The sequence below is a fragment of the Gorilla gorilla genome, chromosome 19, assembly GCF_029281585.2.
Source record: "Gorilla gorilla gorilla isolate KB3781 chromosome 19, NHGRI_mGorGor1-v2.1_pri, whole genome shotgun sequence".
Lineage (NCBI taxonomy): Eukaryota > Metazoa > Chordata > Mammalia > Primates > Hominidae > Gorilla > Gorilla gorilla.
In genome coordinates this window covers 51,036,692-51,053,834 of record NC_073243.2, presented here as the reverse complement: position 1 = coordinate 51,053,834, position 17,143 = coordinate 51,036,692, and the positions used below count along the sequence as shown (strand labels likewise).

At 38.6% G+C, this 17,143-nt stretch overlaps 1 protein-coding gene across 5 annotated transcripts in view; it reads right to left on the bottom strand.

Annotated features, from left to right (window-relative positions):
- Positions 1–17,143, bottom strand: part of PDE4D (phosphodiesterase 4D) — an 800,884-nt gene that overhangs the window by 194,180 nt on the left and 589,561 nt on the right. For all 5 annotated transcript variants that reach the window (XM_031003276.3, XM_004058814.5, XM_055367861.2 and 2 more), the window contains one exon: positions 16,522–16,571. In XM_031003276.3, coding sequence (XP_030859136.1) covers positions 16,522–16,571 — 50 coding nt within the window. The remainder of the gene's footprint in view (positions 1–16,521; positions 16,572–17,143) is intronic.

The window sequence follows — 17,143 nt, the reverse complement described above, 5'->3', positions numbered from 1 at the left end:
ACTTTAAAAAATGGTACATAAATGAAATTTGAACAAAATGAACAGTACTTTAACATTGTTTCAAAATCAAATGTCTTCCTAAGGAATCTGATTTGTGGCAGATGGAGAACAAAACCTTCCAGAGGGAGGGCTGTTAAATGAGTCTTAATTGCTTGCACATGAAAATATTGTGACTAAGATTGTGTGCACAATTAGGAATTTAAACATGTAGAAAAGAACTGGCCATAGAAACAGGCAGACATTTTTGCAGTCAGAGCTAGTTTCTTGTGAACACAGACAATAAAGGACAAGTCAGTAAAGGAAAATAATTTCAAGAGAAATTCAGTTGTTTTCTTTACTTCATTGTTGCTTACATTGAGCTTCCAATTCTAAAGATGATTCATTTGCCTTGGAAACTCACTGATGGAAGTATCATAGTACAGTCAAGAAAAAAATGTTTATTCAAGAACTAGTATTTCTTTTTTAGTTCCTACTATGTGTCAGATGCTAGGTTTCATGCTTAATTCACTTCATTTAATTCTTACTTAATGCTCTGAGATAGGTTTGCTATTATTCCCATCTTCTAATGAGAAATCAAGGCTCAGAGAATAACTTTCCCAAAGTCAAATAGCTAACAAATAGTGCAGCCAGGATTCTCTGTATTGATTTAATGAATCCACCCTCTGACAATGCCTCACTGCTCCCCTGGGAAAAAGCATATACCTTTTTTTTAAAAAAATTATTTAATAAACTTATTCTACGAGTGCCTATACTTTATTCTGAGTCAATAATGCCTTCCTTCTGTTGGATGGCATGATGTAGGTTGCTAGGCTGGACTTGTTAAACGTTGGGTAAGGAAGGCATGATTGCACCCAGGCGAAGTGAATGGCTATGCAGAGGGCACAGATAATCTGAATAGGGGTTGGGCTGAGATGACAGATTTAGAGATAGAGGCCAGGACTTCCTACAGGGGCCACACGTCATGGCGTCTTGTATAGAACCAAGCATAAAAGAGGCATCAATAAATGTGTGTGGATCAAATGATGAGATGATCAAATTATTTTTGTGCCTTCAGAGGAACTGAGTTCTCAGGGATACATTAATGACACGTAGCATCTGGATCTCTAAAAAAAATGAGTATCATAAAAAGAAATTCAGTGAGAAATAAATTAATAAAACAAATAGTGCATTGAAACCAATCCTACTAGCATTTATCTCCCCTATCTAAGAGCACCCTAATTTCTTTCAGGAATATACTTTGTATCCCTATTAGATAATCTTAATAATAGTATAACCAGCAATGATCAAGTGCTTACTGTGAGCCATGCATTTTGCTTCATTTTTCATAAATATCTTTTTTTTTCCTAAGACAGAGTCTTCCTCTGTTATCCAGGCTGGAGTGCAGTGGCACGATCTCAGCTTACTGCAACCTCTGCCTCCCAGGTTGAAGTGATTCTCCTACCTCAGCCTCCCAAGGAGCTGGGATTACAGGTGTGCACCACCATGTCTGGCTAATTTTTTTGTATTTTTAGTAGAGACGGGGTTTCACCATGTTGGCCAGGCTGGTCTCAAACTCCTGACCTCAGGTGATCTGCCCGCCTCAACCTCCCAAAATGCTGGAATTACAGGCGTGAGCAACCATGCCCAGCCTTTCATAAATATCTCCTCAAATAATTTTCATGAACTCCCTATGAGATAAAAATTATTATTGTGCTTACTACAAAAGTGAGGAATTTCAGGCTCTGGAAGGTTAAATGAATTGTTTGAGCACAAGCATCTGTAAGTCGTAGAGCTAGAATATGAACCCACAAAATCTGGTCCCATCATTCAGCTCTTACTACCACATTTTATAACATAGTTTGGTGGGACTGAAGCCACCTGCCTGTTCTCTTTTAGCCAAGGCCCAAGACGCAAACAAGACAAATTAGATCCCTTCACTGCTGTTTGACTCTTGAAATAATGACAAAGAAACTAAGAACAGTTGTGGGGATCTCACTCGACTACTCCTGCCATGAGACTTTCCCCTTAATTTGTAGCCTCCTAGCACTGTAAAGATGCACTGATTCCTTCAAACCTCGTCCTCCAGCACCCCCACCACCACCTGTCGCCCCACTAATTCTCAGGGAATTCGGAATTCTTCCTATATTCTTCCACTAAGAATTTTGCATAAATGAGCAGAGTTGGTTTTTTTGTATTGCAAGCAAAGGATCATTGCTGAGACACCATTTTCTAAGGGGAGGTGATAAGCCAGCCAAGGGGAGAATTGTATGGAATCCCCAAAGAACAAGATGCAGACACACTGTTTAGTGTGCCACAGTAATTTAATAGACTCACTGAGAAATAATAGCATGACAAAAAGCCAGGCTAATTTCCTCTGCTGCCCTTTCTGTGGAAATGATGAAGGTTCTTGGGCTTCTCTCTGATCCAGTGGTCTTAGATACATTGGCCTTCTCCTTTATTTCCAGTACCCTCAACAGTTTCCAGTAAAGAGAAACAAACAGTAAGGGAGGGTCTGTAGAAAGACAGACTGTCTTGAGGTTGGCTGAGGGGTAAAAGAAATTTCCCAGAAATTGCTCCTTTTCCTTCACAAACTGCCTAGAATTCAGATTTTGTCTCCTTCAAAGTTGCATCTGGGAAAATGTGTTTATACGCTTATTCCACACGTTGCCATCATTGTAATGATTTTAGGGCTCCCTGTCTTGGAATTGCCTTAAAAGTCCATGTGATACTTCTTAAAAAACTCTTTAAAATCCCTTGAGAATGGTTTCATTTCTGGAGTTAGCCCCATCTAAGCTAATTTGACATTCTGTCTGGTGAATAGGGTTGGTAATCATATTGGAAATAATATTTTTGGTCACAAGTGAAGTGTTACTATAAACCAGTGAGATTGCTTATTGCTTTTTTGTATGTGTGTGTCTTATATGATCTGTAAATGGTCTCTAAAGCCACTTCCAAAATGCTTTCAGCAATGGCATCAGGGCTCAAATAATTGTACAGTTTCCAGAGATGGCTGCTTTGAGGATCAACAGTAATTGAATAATATAATAATATTTATTGGTAGTTTATAATACTTTTCAACATATTAAGCACTTTCCACATGCTTTTAAATAAGACCTGACATTTACTATGTCCCAGACACCGTGCTAATTTTTTTACATAGATTATCTCATGTAATTCCTCAAAATTAGGAAGGTATAATCATTACCCACCACATTTTAACAGAAAAGATCTAACACATCGGCGTGACTTTTCTAAGGTCACACGTAAAGTGGGTGAGCAGGACAGCCAGCCATGAAACCCCAATTTTCTGACCTCTGAGTCTTGTTCCTCCTCCTTCACATAGATTTTGACTTGAACGTCAAAACACAAAAACAAAACCTACCAATGTTTGAGATTTTTTTCTATGGGAGGATAAAACCTAGGTCTGTCTCTGTAGAAGCAATATTAGTCAAATAACAGTCAGTCCACTGTCAGTGACTTCAGAGGTATCTTACTTGTCATTCAACTCTGAGGTCTCGGTTTCACGATCAGCTCTTTTCTATTTTCCTTTTGGCTATTTTGAAACATGTCTTCTTTTACCAATCTCAGCCCTCCACTTTCTCATGCTGTGAAGTATTCCCTAAATTTCTGAATTATTTTCCCAAACCATTTTCAGTCTCTAAGCTAACACTGTAGGCAGCTTCTTAGCTCTTTAGAAAAACAATCTCACCTGCATCTGCTCCATTCTTCCTCCCTCCCTTCCTTTCTCTCTTCTTTATTTTACTTATTCATTTATCCATTCACTTATAAGCCCTCTGTTTTCTATTAACTTAATGCTTTTTGTCATTCAACAGAATACATTTTAGCTTTTTAAGTTCCACAAACCTCTAGAGTAATGGTCCTGAAGCTTATTGGCGGTATTTTATTCCTCCTTGGGTCCTTGGAGCCTAAGCATAGCCTTTCACATACTAGGGACTAAATGAGTAAAAGCAAAGCCAGGAAGAGGCAGAAATCAAGTTCTCTATGTGGACAGTTCTGTGTTCAATATGCAAACATCAGAAACATATCCAGAAAAGAATGTCATAAACACCCATCTGTTTTGTGTGGCACATAGAATACAGTCAATTAGAAATACTTCCACAGGACCAACAGTGCTGAAAAGGAACCACAGAAAAACAAAACAAAAATACAGAAGGAAGACGGCACACTAGAAAGCACTGGATATTTAAGCATCAGAAATATCTCAAGGAAGTGCATTCAGGAGATGGTGAGCTAGGAAACTTTTGCCTAGCAATGGTAGCTAAGAGATGATAATGGCATGAAGAGACTTCACCCAAAGAGAAGATTAATATTCCCAGTAGTTGGGGCCTGCCCTTTCAGGCCTTCGTGGTAAGTGGTCCCAGAAGCAAGGTGAGTGCTAACGCTGAAGCACTGCGTTACCCTGGTTCCTCTGAAACACCCCATCTGCCTAACTTCTCACACACACCTGGGCCTTTCCTTGTCGATGCTCTGCCCCTGGGCACTCTGGTGACAACGGGCACTTCAGAGGAGTCAGGAAGAGAAGTGTGGGAATTGAAGAATCCTATACCCCCTGGCAGGAATCCTTTCCTTAGCTTATATAACTATAGAGAGTTCTTAGGGTTTCCCAAAGAGTTTCTGTGCATCCACAGGTCTTATCCCTCCTCTTGTCCTACCCTCCACTCATATACATTCAGGAATAGATGGTATAGATTTGTTTTCTGCTCTCAAAAGAAAAAAGAAAAAGAAAGAGAGAGAGAGAGGGAGGGAAGGAGAGAGAGAAAAAAAAAGAAAGAGAGATGTCCCTAACTTTTGAGGACCAGCAGACCCAGCAGCTTGTGTATGTGTGTACATGCCAGTACATTTTAGGAGAGGACTTGACATTCTCCCTCTGAGTCAATCCATACTTTGTAATTTTCTACCTATGTATCTTAATCAAATTATTCAACTTGTCTAGCCCAGTTTTGCATCTATGAAGCAGGAATAGCAACAGTGTCTACCTCTTTGGATATCATAAGGTTTAAAAAGATTACTCATCTAGAGTGTTTGGTACATTTCAAATGTCAGTAAATGTTAACTTTTATTAATATTAGTATTAATAATATATCCAACTGATTTTTAAAGCATTTTTTGAGAGAGGCTTTTTGATATAACAAAAGAAAGGACGCTGTGAGTGTACTCCCTATTTATTTAGAGTTAAATAATTCAGTGTAACATCCAACTAGTAAAATTTGGGAAATGAGCCTCAAAGGAATTTTCAACATTTTGCCCCACCACAGTCACTGTATTTCTGAGTATGCCTAGAATATTTTTTAAGGCTGAAATGGGTGGGAAGCACTTTGTGGAGAAAGGGAGTGACTGAAGAATGCAGTTTGTGTGGTTCTTTTATTTTTTTTTTTCTTTTATTAGTTTAAGGAGACTTGGTACTGTGTCCAAGAAGACAAAAAGAATGCAATTACTAAACATTTCCCAAACTCCCTCCCTCCCACATCCACAAAGGTAGATGTGATACTTGAGTTTCTTCTCAGAGACGAGCAAGCTGCTCTACTTAAAATCTTGTATGTATTTTGAGAGATAACAGATGATGACCCTGACGCTGATGCCCAGGATGACGAAGTCAGCACAGATAATATATCACCTTGTATCTTCTTTCACTAATCGTGGAGCACTTTGCACATATGATCGTGCTTATCCTGGGCTGCACTGTTTGTTAGATGAGGGTGTGGGTGTCACTATATATACTTTCCAGAAAGACAGGGATTTTCCAACAAGCTATCAACAACACAATGACAACACTGTACACAGGCAGCCCTCTCACCTGCTTTCTTCAGTATTCCATTATTCTCCTAAATTTGGCCAATCAAGCCCATTCACCTGGGGGTATTTGTTAATAATTTAGATCCTGAGCCTTATCCTAGATATTCAATTCTGGAAACTCTGGGAATCAGTCATTTTGTGGTTGTTCTCAGGAAGCCCTTGGGGATTCCTTTGATCGGAGACAGGTTTGGGAAGTATTGGTCTTTTTAAACTCAGGGCAGCGGGGAAGAGATGCTGGCAGGAGTGGACTTTGGTGACACTGAGATCCTTTATTCCCGTGGTAGCTTTTCTTTCTTTGAGACAGAGTTTTGCTCTGTAGCCCGGGCTAGAGTGCAGTGGCATGATCATGGTTCGCTGCAGCATCAACTTCCTGGGCATAAATGATCCTCCTGAATAGCTGGGATTACAGGTGCGCACCACCATGTCTAGCTAATTTTTAAAATGTTTTGTAGAGATGGAGGTCTTACTGTGTTTCAGGCTTGCCTCAAACTCCTGGCCTCAAGCCATCTTCCTCCCTTGCCTCCCAAAGTGCTGGAATTACAGGTGTGAGCCACTGCACCCAGCCCTAAGGGTAGTTTTTCTGATCATCTGAAGGATAATACAACATTTTTGTCATAGCCTCAATAATCCATAAAATGCTGCCCTATGGGAGAGATATTATTATTTTAAAATACAGTTAATGCTGGACTGTGGAACCATAATATTGAAATATTGTTAGGGCGGGTCTCACCAGTGCCCTTTCTAGGCAAGGACAGGCAAACTAACTGGGACCTGAGAAATAACATGTTTGTCACTAGATTCAATGTAAAATGGTAAACCTATCTACCTTTGCTAACTACTGGTCAACAACTAAAAGTAACTTCAGTTCAATTCAATATACATAAAGTGCATTAAATGTGTGCCTATTTCCCACATGGCACTTCATTATGTATTCCTTAAAATACAAACATTTTTCCATATTATTAAAATTTTCTCAAAAATAAATTATTTAAAATCATTTTCTTATGGGAATTTTTTAACCCCTACCTAAATAGAATTCACACATTATTTAGAATTTGGATTGTTTTTAATCCTTTATGCACATTCACAGTGCTGTAATGAACATGTGTATATATACTTTCACTTTTTTTTTTTTTTTTTGAGATGAAGTTTCTCTCTTGTTGCCCAGGCTAGAGTGCAATGGTGCCATCTCGGCTCACTGTAACCTCTGCCTCCTGGGTTCAAGCGATTCTCCTGCCTCAGCCTCCAGAGTAGCTGGGATTACAAGCACGTGCCAACATGCCTGGCTAATTTTTGTATCTTTAGTAGAGATGGGGTTTCACCATGTTGGCCAGGCTGGTCTTGAACTCCTGACCTCAGGTGATCCACCCGCCTCAGCCTCCCAAACTGCTGGGATTACAGGCATGAGCCACCACGCCTGGCTCATACTTTCACTTTAAAATTGTTCATCCTCAGTCTCTGCTCTAATCAACCCCCAAGTCCCTTCAATCCTATCTCTGAAGAGTTGTGAACCTATTCCCTCATCTCCGCAGCCCCACTTCCACCCCAGTTCAGAGCTGCATTATCTTGATCCTGTACAAGGCCTGTGACAGCCCCCTGAAGAGTATGGGGCTGCCCCTAGTCTTTCTTCTTTTCAGTCTCTTTCTACACTGCTTCCAATTACTGTCATTCTGAAATGTGTATTTGTTCCTACGATTGGAAATGCTCAATGATTTTCCACTGTCCATAAAATAAAGTCCACTGTTCTTTATGTAGGCCTCAAATATTATTTCCTTAATCTACCTCTGGAGCATCCTGTTCAGTTGCTCCTATACACCTTTAACTCAATTTGTCCTTTACTGTTCCCAGTCCCCTGATATGGACAGGCATTCCATGCTTCCATACCTTATTCTTGCTGGTCTTTCGTTGTGAGGTAATCCTCAATCCTCCCCTAACCACATGGAAAGCATTATGTTCTTCAAATTTAGCAGGGAGCATTTCCTAGGTAGAGCCACTGGCTCTCTCTCTATATATATATGAATATATATTCATGTATATTATATATTAAATATATAATATAATTATTTAATATACATCTTATATATTTATTTTATAATAAACATTACATATATTTATATGAGAAATATTATATTTATTATATAATAAACATATATATGAGAAATATATAAAAAATATTATATTTATTTATATGAGAATTATATTTATATAATAAATATATAATATTATATTTATTTATATAATATACAATATATGTATATAATATATAATAAATATGTATATAATATGTAATAAATATATAATAAATATGTATATAATATATAATAAATATATATTTATATAATATATAAGAAATATATAATTTTATAAAATATATATTTTATATTATATATTATATATTTTGTAAATATTATATGTAATATATTTTATAGTATATATTATATATAATATATTTTATATTATATATTATATATTTTGTATATATTATATATAATATATATTTATATAAATATATATATTTAAAGAGGTTTCAGTCCAGTCTCTGTGGCTCATGCCTATAATCCCAGCACTTTGGGAGGCCAAGGTGGGCAGATTGCTTGAGCCTAGGAGTTCCAGATCAGCCTGGGCAACATGGCAAAACGTCGCCTCTACAAAAAATACAAAAAATAAAATACAAAATTTTGCACACATGGTGGTGCATGCCTGTAGTCCCAGCTACTCAGGAGGCTGAGGTGGGAGGATTGCTGGAGCCTGGGAGGCGGAGGTTGCAATGAGCCAAGATCGTACCACTGCACTCCAGCCTGGGCAACAGAGTGAGACCCTATTTCTAAAAATTAATTAATTAATTAAAATAAAAAATATAAAGGCTTCAATCATGGCATTTAGCTAGTACTTAACTATTTATAATTCCTTCTCCCTTACTTTGTAAATTTCTTGAACCAGTAGTCACATTTTACCTCCAAAGCCTATGCATGCCATATATAAGGTGCATGGAAAATACTGTTCACCAAGCAGATAATAATAATAATAATAATAATAATAATATAGCAATAATGATAAGTAACATTTGTTGAATACATTCTGAGTACCAAGTACTTCGTTAAGCACTGAATTAGAATTTACTGATAAAGAATACCCCCAAAACCTGGAGAATTTAAGTACATTGACCAAAATCAGACAACTACTAAGAGGAAAGCTGGGTTTTTAACATATATGCTAGCTCATCACCTTTTTGCTAGGCTAAATGAATAGGAGCCCCATTTAATTATTTCAATTAAAGTTATAACAAAGCATCCAAATCAGATATTCAGACAAGAGAGATACAATTAAATTATTTCCCCTCATAATTAGGACATAGCCCTTGTTTTCACTATTCTTAAAACCAAGTCTAACTTCAATCAATTCCTGGTCAAAAAGCCACGGTGTCAGATCTGATCTTTTTATATATTAATAGGTATGGCTCTACTCATTAAATAAAAGCATAAAAGGCCAAAACAAATTCATTTGTAAGAAAGAGAACTGACTTTTACTGCTCTAAAAGATCATAAGTTTAACTAATAAATAGTAATACTCCATGCATTTATGCAAATCTTTCAGTTCAATGTTTTTGCCAGAAGATTCTTTTTCAATGAGGATTTTTGTAAAAGTAAACTCCTTCAGCTTAAAAGATTTAGGAAATCTGACAGTCATTAGATGTATTAGATGCTTTACCAGTTTTTTATTAAAGCTATTAAACACAATGTATCATCAGCATTTTTCAATCACATTTCTTAAAAAGCTTAATGAACACATATTTTTGGCAATTATTAAAGTGTGGCCACAATCTTTACTCTATTAAAGGAAAAAAAGAACTACAGCATGAAGCTGCTGCCTGCTGGTGGTTGATGAGGAAGTAGGGCTTCTCTGGCAATGGCTGGGTCTCTTGTCTTCCCTATACACTGACACAACACACGTTTTACTTCAGTATCTCCTGAGGACTTACATATTTCTCTCCTGTAGATCCCTTTTGCCTTCTTTATATGGTTCTTGCTCCCATCTATTAGATCTCTCTATATTTCTTTTTAAAAAACTATATATACTACTTGCTTTTATCACACACACACAGATTTAAAAGGCAGATCTAAGTAAGTAGCCAGCATCCTTACTGTCACCATGAAATAGTTGATAGTTTCTTTCATTCGATAAGCTCAAAGCATTAAGTGATTAGCCCAGATAACAAAAAAATAATTGTCCCAATTAAATATCATTATTGTTTTTCCCCCTTATTAATTCTTAGAAACTGCTTGTGCTTTAGAACAACAAACATATAAGATTAAATTTCTTCTCATTGTGTTTTGACAGACTAGCATTATTTGGATAGTTTACTTTTTAATTTTCTACTTGCCAATTGACTAAATTCTATTTAGAATGCACTTACTGTTTTTAATGAAGCCATGAATCTTCAGGGTAAAAAAATACAAAAAGGAATGAAGACTTAGACCAATTTACTTATTTATTTATTTTCTGGACTAAAACCACTTCTGTGCTGTTCTATGCTTGTCACTGCATCATGTGTCTCCCCCTACAGGTAAAGAGCAGGCAGCTGTACTAGTTTCACCGCTCCTATAGAAGAATTTGTATTTTCCAAAGTCAAAATTCAGAAGTCCTTTGCTTTAGGCTGCTGGTCTCTATGCCTCTGGGGTATAAGCAGTAGATATAATCAAAATAGCTATAACTACAAAGATATGTCCAGTGAGAGGTTGGGATGAGAAATTTTCAAGCTCATATACAAATAATACAATGCCACATCTATTACTCAGGAGTTAGTATTAATACTTCATTTACTTTCTCTAAAGCATATACTTCCACGGTGGGTATAAAGGCCACCCGAATCTAATGGGTTATTTTACTTTATAAAGGTGTAAGAAGGACCATGGACTCGAAAAAGGAACCACATGTTTATTCCTGGCTTTGTCACTAAGCAGCACCCTCTCTCTCTAGGTCTCAGTTTTTTCATCTTTAAAATAAAGATATTTAAATACGTTTTCTTTAGAGTTGTGTCCTTGCATGAAAATCCTCTAATTGAGGATGATTAAATAAACATATTGGAAATATGGAAATTCAGAAGCATTGAAAATGATATTGTGAGGATGTAACAACATTTAATGAGATGGCTGCAGAATGCTTGCCTTGAGCTAAGGTTGTTCGAAAATGAAATGCTTACAAGGAAGGACTGTGCTCCAAGCTACATGGCTGTACTTCAAAAATGGGATCACTGTCCCAATGCAGGTATGGCTTGGGCATCTCTGACTCTTTGCCACCCTCTCATGTTCCAATGCACTCTTTACTTCTGGTGTGCACCACACATTAAGGACGTATGTAGGTGAGCCTTACTCTAAATGATAAAAGGATTACTAAAAATGTCATGCCATGACTGTGTGAAAACAAAATCATAAATGAAATGTACCAAAGAAGCTGACACACCAATATTCTCTGTTACCTCTATTCTACCAGTTTTTAAATTAGCTTTAGGAACAAAAAAATGTCAGGCATGGGACAGGGTTATAGGAAGAAACACTTGGTGAGTTCCTCATCACATTCGGAACTCTATCCATTTTTCTTTCTTTCTTTCTTTTCTTTTTTTTTTTTTTTTTTTTTGAGACGGAGTCTCACTCTGTCACCCAGGCCGAAGAGCAGTGGCCTGATCTCGGCTCACTGCAACCTCCACCCTCAGAGTTCAAGCGATTTCCTGTCTCAGCCTCCCGAGTAGCTGGGATTACAGGCACCTGCCACCGCGCCTGGCTAATTTTTGTATTTTAATAGAGACGGGGTTTCACCATCTTGGCCAGGCTGGTCTTGAACTCCTGATCTGGTGATCCACCCGCCTTGGCCTCCCAAAGTGCTGGGATTACAGGCATGAGCCACCACGCCCAGCCTCCATTTTTTTTTTTTTTTTTTTTTTTTTTTTTACTTTAGGAGACAGGGTCTCATTACACTGCCCAGGCTGGTCTTGAATTCCTGAGCTCAAGCAGTCCTCCCACCTTGGTCTCCTGAGTAGCTGTGATTATAGGCGTGTGCCACCATGACCAACTTGAACTCTATCCTTTTATATAACTTATCTCCTTGAATTCTTGCAACAGTCCTAAGTGTTAGGTACTCAAATCTCCAAAATGAGGAAATGAAGCAAAAGGGAGAGACTGGGTTCACATTCAGGCTCCAAATGCCACACATCATCTTTGTCATATCACACTAAAGAGCAAAAGAGCTATTTAAGTCTCTTTTATAAATGCAAACTTCAAAGCCTTACCTTTAAGGAATTGTTAGATCATTTTAGACCTGTATGTTTACCTACTATATATTGAAATAAAAACTGGCCAGTGACCTACCTTTAAAACCTAGCTTTAAAACCCTAATGCTATAAAATCAAACTCTCGGCCAGGTGTGGTGGCTCATGCCTGTAATCCCAGCACTTTGGGAGGCCAAGGTGGGTGGATCACCTGAGGTCAGGAGTTCAAGACCATCCTGGCTAACACAGTGAAACCCTGTCTCTACTAAAAACACAAAAAGTTAGCCAGGTATGGTGGTGGGCCTCTGTAATCCCAGCTACTTGGGAGGCTGAGGCAGGAGAATTGCTTGAACCCAGGAGGTGGAGGTTGCAGTGAGCCTCAGATTGCGCCACTGCACTCCAGCCTGGGCGATAAGAGCAAAACTCTATCTCAAGAAAAAAAAAAATCAAATTCTCCTGGCTTTAATACATGTCAAATGTAATAACCTTGAAAAGAGGAAGAGGGTATTGTAAATTCTATGTGACAACTCCTTAGAAAGCATGGTATGTGATATGTAGACAGCTGAAGTTCTTAACTCTTCTTTTTTAAAAATTAGAATTGGTTTACAGAAAAGTGATAGAGAATTAATATTTCTCCTTCAAACAACTATGACTCAAAAGTGAGTTCTTAGACTTAGAAATTCATCCTGAACAACAGTGTATCATCTGTATCACAAAGCTACCAGCATCTGTGAATTGTGATGAGAATAAAGGAGACAGTGCTGGGAGCAGTAGGAGACCCCATTTTGATGGGCACAAAGCAAGCGCATCCATTTTGGCCAATTTAAGGACCCACAAGTTTTCTTCTCATGATCCTGCAAGCTTGCCTTTCTCTCACTGTTCCCTTTCCTTCGTTTGTGTCTTTGTCCTATTCTTTCCATTACCCCCTTGTTACGGAATGAGTGCTTGTGTGCCCCCAAAATTCATTTCAATATCCTAACCCAATATGTGTTGGTATTTGGAGGCCGGGCCTGTGGGAGGTCATTAGGTCGTGAGGGTGGAGCACTCAACACTCACAAATGAGACTAGTGCCTTCACAAAGGGCACTGATGCAACCTGGAAGAAGGCTCTCACCAGACCCCAACCATGCTGGCATCCTGATCTCAGACTTCCAGCCTCCAGAATTGTGAGAAATAAATTTGTGTTGTCTATAAGCCACCCAGTCTATGGTACTTTGTTATGGCAGCCTGAATTGATGAAGAAACCCCTAGTTCTATGTATACAGTGGGCCCTAGAAACAAAACCAAGTAATAACAACAAAATGGAATTTAAAAAGATGTATTAAGTGCTGGTTCTGTGAGGCACTATGCTAAGGGCATCATGCGTGTTCACTCATTCAACCCAGCAACAACTGCAGGAAGCAGTGTCACTATTTTATAGGTAGGGAAACTGAGCAGAGAAAGGGTATAAACCTGCCCAGGGCCACAAAGCTCTCATGATAGAGCATGATTTGAGTGCTGGGTAGGCAGAGCAACCACGTGGTACAATTCTAGGGGCACCATGTTGTGATGTTCTGTGGAGTTGCCCTCCAGAGGCACTTGGAGCTGTGTGCTCTAGCAGCCTTTTGGATCAGCCATGAACTTAACTGTTAGGCTACACTGTTACTCTAGACCTTATTCCTATGTTGAGGGATGGACAGGCATACATTTGCGAACCTGTACCTGGGGCCTCTAGTGAGAGAAGCCACATGGAAGCTGGTCCTCATGCTGCTCCAGGCACTAGGTCTGACCCCTATCAACAGGGACTCATTCATCTTAAGGGTGCCTCACTGACTCTTTTTAATACTTCTTTGCCCTTCCCAGGACTACTGCCACGGTACAGCCAGGTTCCAACTTCAGGGGGAGTGAGCCTAGAGGGTGGGGCCTGAGTGGTCAGCTGCAGAGGGAGGAAAGGCACAAGCACTGCCTTTTCTGAGTGTCTCAAATCTTACTAATGTCAAAATCTCAACCATCATTATTATTACTAGCACTGAGGTTTTAAGGGCCCACTTTTTCAAAATGGGCTCAGAAAGGGGAACCTTCCCCTGCTACTGCCCTCATCCTTCCATCCCTATGCCATGTTCCCACCTTGGTTTGCTATGCTTGGGCAAGAAAAACGACTTCCCAGTTTTAGTCAGTTCATTTCCTGTTGTGCTTTGTGAGGAGCCCAGCAGCACTAAGTGGTAACAACAGTTAATTAGTTTCCCTTTCTAGATAAGGTATTTCTGTGTCCCCCTTGTCCCTAGGCCTCAGGTCAGGAGCTTGTGGGTACGAATGAGGCCATATTCACCTTAATTTCTTAATTTCTGTGGCTCATAATTCCCTCTGGTATTGTTCTAGGACCCCCTTACTACGTATACATTTCTAGGAGCTTCTATGAGGTCTGTCACATATGCTTAAGATCAAGTCTGTGCCCTTTGAGTGTAGCTACTCTCTTCTGTTAATCTGTGCCTGGCATCTGCTGGGATGGCGGGGCAGCTGCCCTGACCACTGAGCACCCAACCATCTGTTGTCAGACACAACAATTTCCACTGGTACCTGATGCTGCTCTTCTGGGAGAATGCTGCTCCACCTGTGAGGCCAGCTCATATGTGACCTCAAGCTAAAAAAGCTTCCAGGGACCAAAATAGCACTGCATTCTGCCCAAATAGCAATGTCAGTTCTTGCTTATTGCAAAATTGGGGGTTTAGGGTAGTCCCTCTTGATAGGGGTCAGATTTAGTGCTTGGAGCAGCGTGAAGACCAGCTTCCATGTGGCTTCTCTCACTAGAGGCCCCAGGTACAGGTTCATAAATGTAGGCCTGTCCATTCCTCAACATAGGAAAGTGCATAGAAACAGAGGGATCCGGTTCCACACCTCCAACTCAGTTTACACTCATTTATATTGAATTTGAATTTTGGCAGAAGAAATCAGTTACTCAAAGTATTTATTTTAGCATATAGGAATTGTTATTGTTCATATCTCTTTCTCTTTATTTTTTGGAGACAGTCTTACTCTGTTGCCCAGGCTGGAGTGCAGTGGCGCGATCTCGCCTCACTGCAACCTCTGCCTCCTGGGTTCAAGCGATTCTCCTGCCTCAGATTCCCGAGTAGCTTGGATTACAGGTGCTCGCCACCATGCTAAGTTTTGTATTTTTAGTAGAGACGGGGTTTCGCCATGTTGGCCAGGCTGGTCTTGAACTCCTGGCCTCAAGTGATCCACCCACCTCGGCCTCCCAAAGTGCTGAGATTACAAGCGTGAGCCACCACTCCTGGCCCTATTGTTCAACTCTTGATCAATATCAAGAACAAAACTGGTTAACCATATATGTACTATAAAATGATAATTGGAAGTCATCACCAATAATATGTTGAAAGAGAAACATGAAGAAGAGATCAATAATTTAACATTCATTGAAATACAAGTTTCACTTGATGACATTCAGAAAAGATGACATTAACAATGATTCCAGAATCAACTCTAATGTGGTGACCACAAACACAAACAGACATCTGGACATGATAAAGTTAAATTTCAAGCAAAGTGCACTCACTAATAACTTAATAAGAGCTCCTCAGCACATTATGGGTTGGAGCTCAAGGAAGACACTTGAATCCAATGATGAATTGTTTTAGTTTGGAGAATATGCTAATTTTCTTCTGGTAATAATTTTAGAAAACATAGGTTTTCTTTTCCAGGCAATTATTTTAATGAATCAATTGGGGTTTCAAGAAATAGTCAAAAGAGTTCAATTTGGTTTCAGGTTCAGCAAAATGAGATCATGCATTCTGTTTTTGGTTCAGCTGGGGTCAAGTCCTGTGCCTAAAACAGACTAATAGGAATTGAGATAATTTTATTTTTATGCACTTGACTTCTCTCATCTTTCCTCCTATTTTTCTTTCCCAAACATCTATAGATACCAGTGTTTTGGTCTCATTGAACTTTTTCTGTATTGTATATTAACTTCTCTCCCCTCCCAAACTGAGTTTATTCTCAGCTCTCTCAGTCCTTTATTGGACTACTGGTACAATGTTCCTTCCTACACACAAGTGGGATATTGATGAACCAACACGTTACTCCTTTTATTTATGCCTTCACTCTTATTAAACTAAATGATGACATATTATATCATGTTAATAACACATGTGTGGAACCAGAATGGGAAGCGACTTGAAAGTAACACCATTTCTCAAAATACAAATGCCCAGAGCAATGCTCAGATGAGTATAAGCACATATTTAAATGGTTAAAAATAATGTACACCAGTAAAAAATGTAAATCAGTAAAAATGTTCCAAATAACAGCTTAGACAATTTGTGAGATCAATGATAGAAATGATAATGTAGAGAAGAAAGAATTTCTTTAACATTTTCAAATTGCAGCATGAAATTGGTGTTGGTGTTATATTGACTCTTGGCAGAAACGGTTTCTTCCTAGACACATGAAGAATAAGCTCCAGATCTTTCTTACCTGTTATGGTGGCTTTGTTGATGGATGGTTGGTTGCACATGGGTGATCTTCTGACAAAGACAGAAAAACACAAAGCAGTAAATATGTGGGGCTTATTGATTTGATCACTCTCTGAGTCATTTCAGATATAGCATTTTACTTTAAAGAATTATTTTTAAGTTTGGACATGCAAATGATTTCTTTCAGACTAGCCAGACAAGTCCCTAGGCGTTCTTTGTATTATGGCTCAGATCACACATGTCCAAAAAGAAAACTGGTAAATCTCACAGTGATTGACTTGAGGTAAATAAAGCTGATGTAAGTGTCACTGGGACATGAGAGAAGAGGAAATTCTTACAGACTTTATTCGCTGAAGCCAGGGCTTATAGACTCTGAATTTGAAAAAGCAGTCAATTTATAATTGTCTTCCCTAATACAGGGTTAAGAGATTTTTATTGTTGGCATAAATTCTCATGATTGCCTGTATATTATCAGAAGTGAATGATTTGTTGTAAACTAACTTATAATTAGAGAAGCTATTTGAACTTTTTCCTTTCTCTTTTCTTATATTGAAAAACATCTCTGATATATTTGTTAGAGAGGTATATTAATGACTTGTCCAAATAGATACTATAGAAGCTTT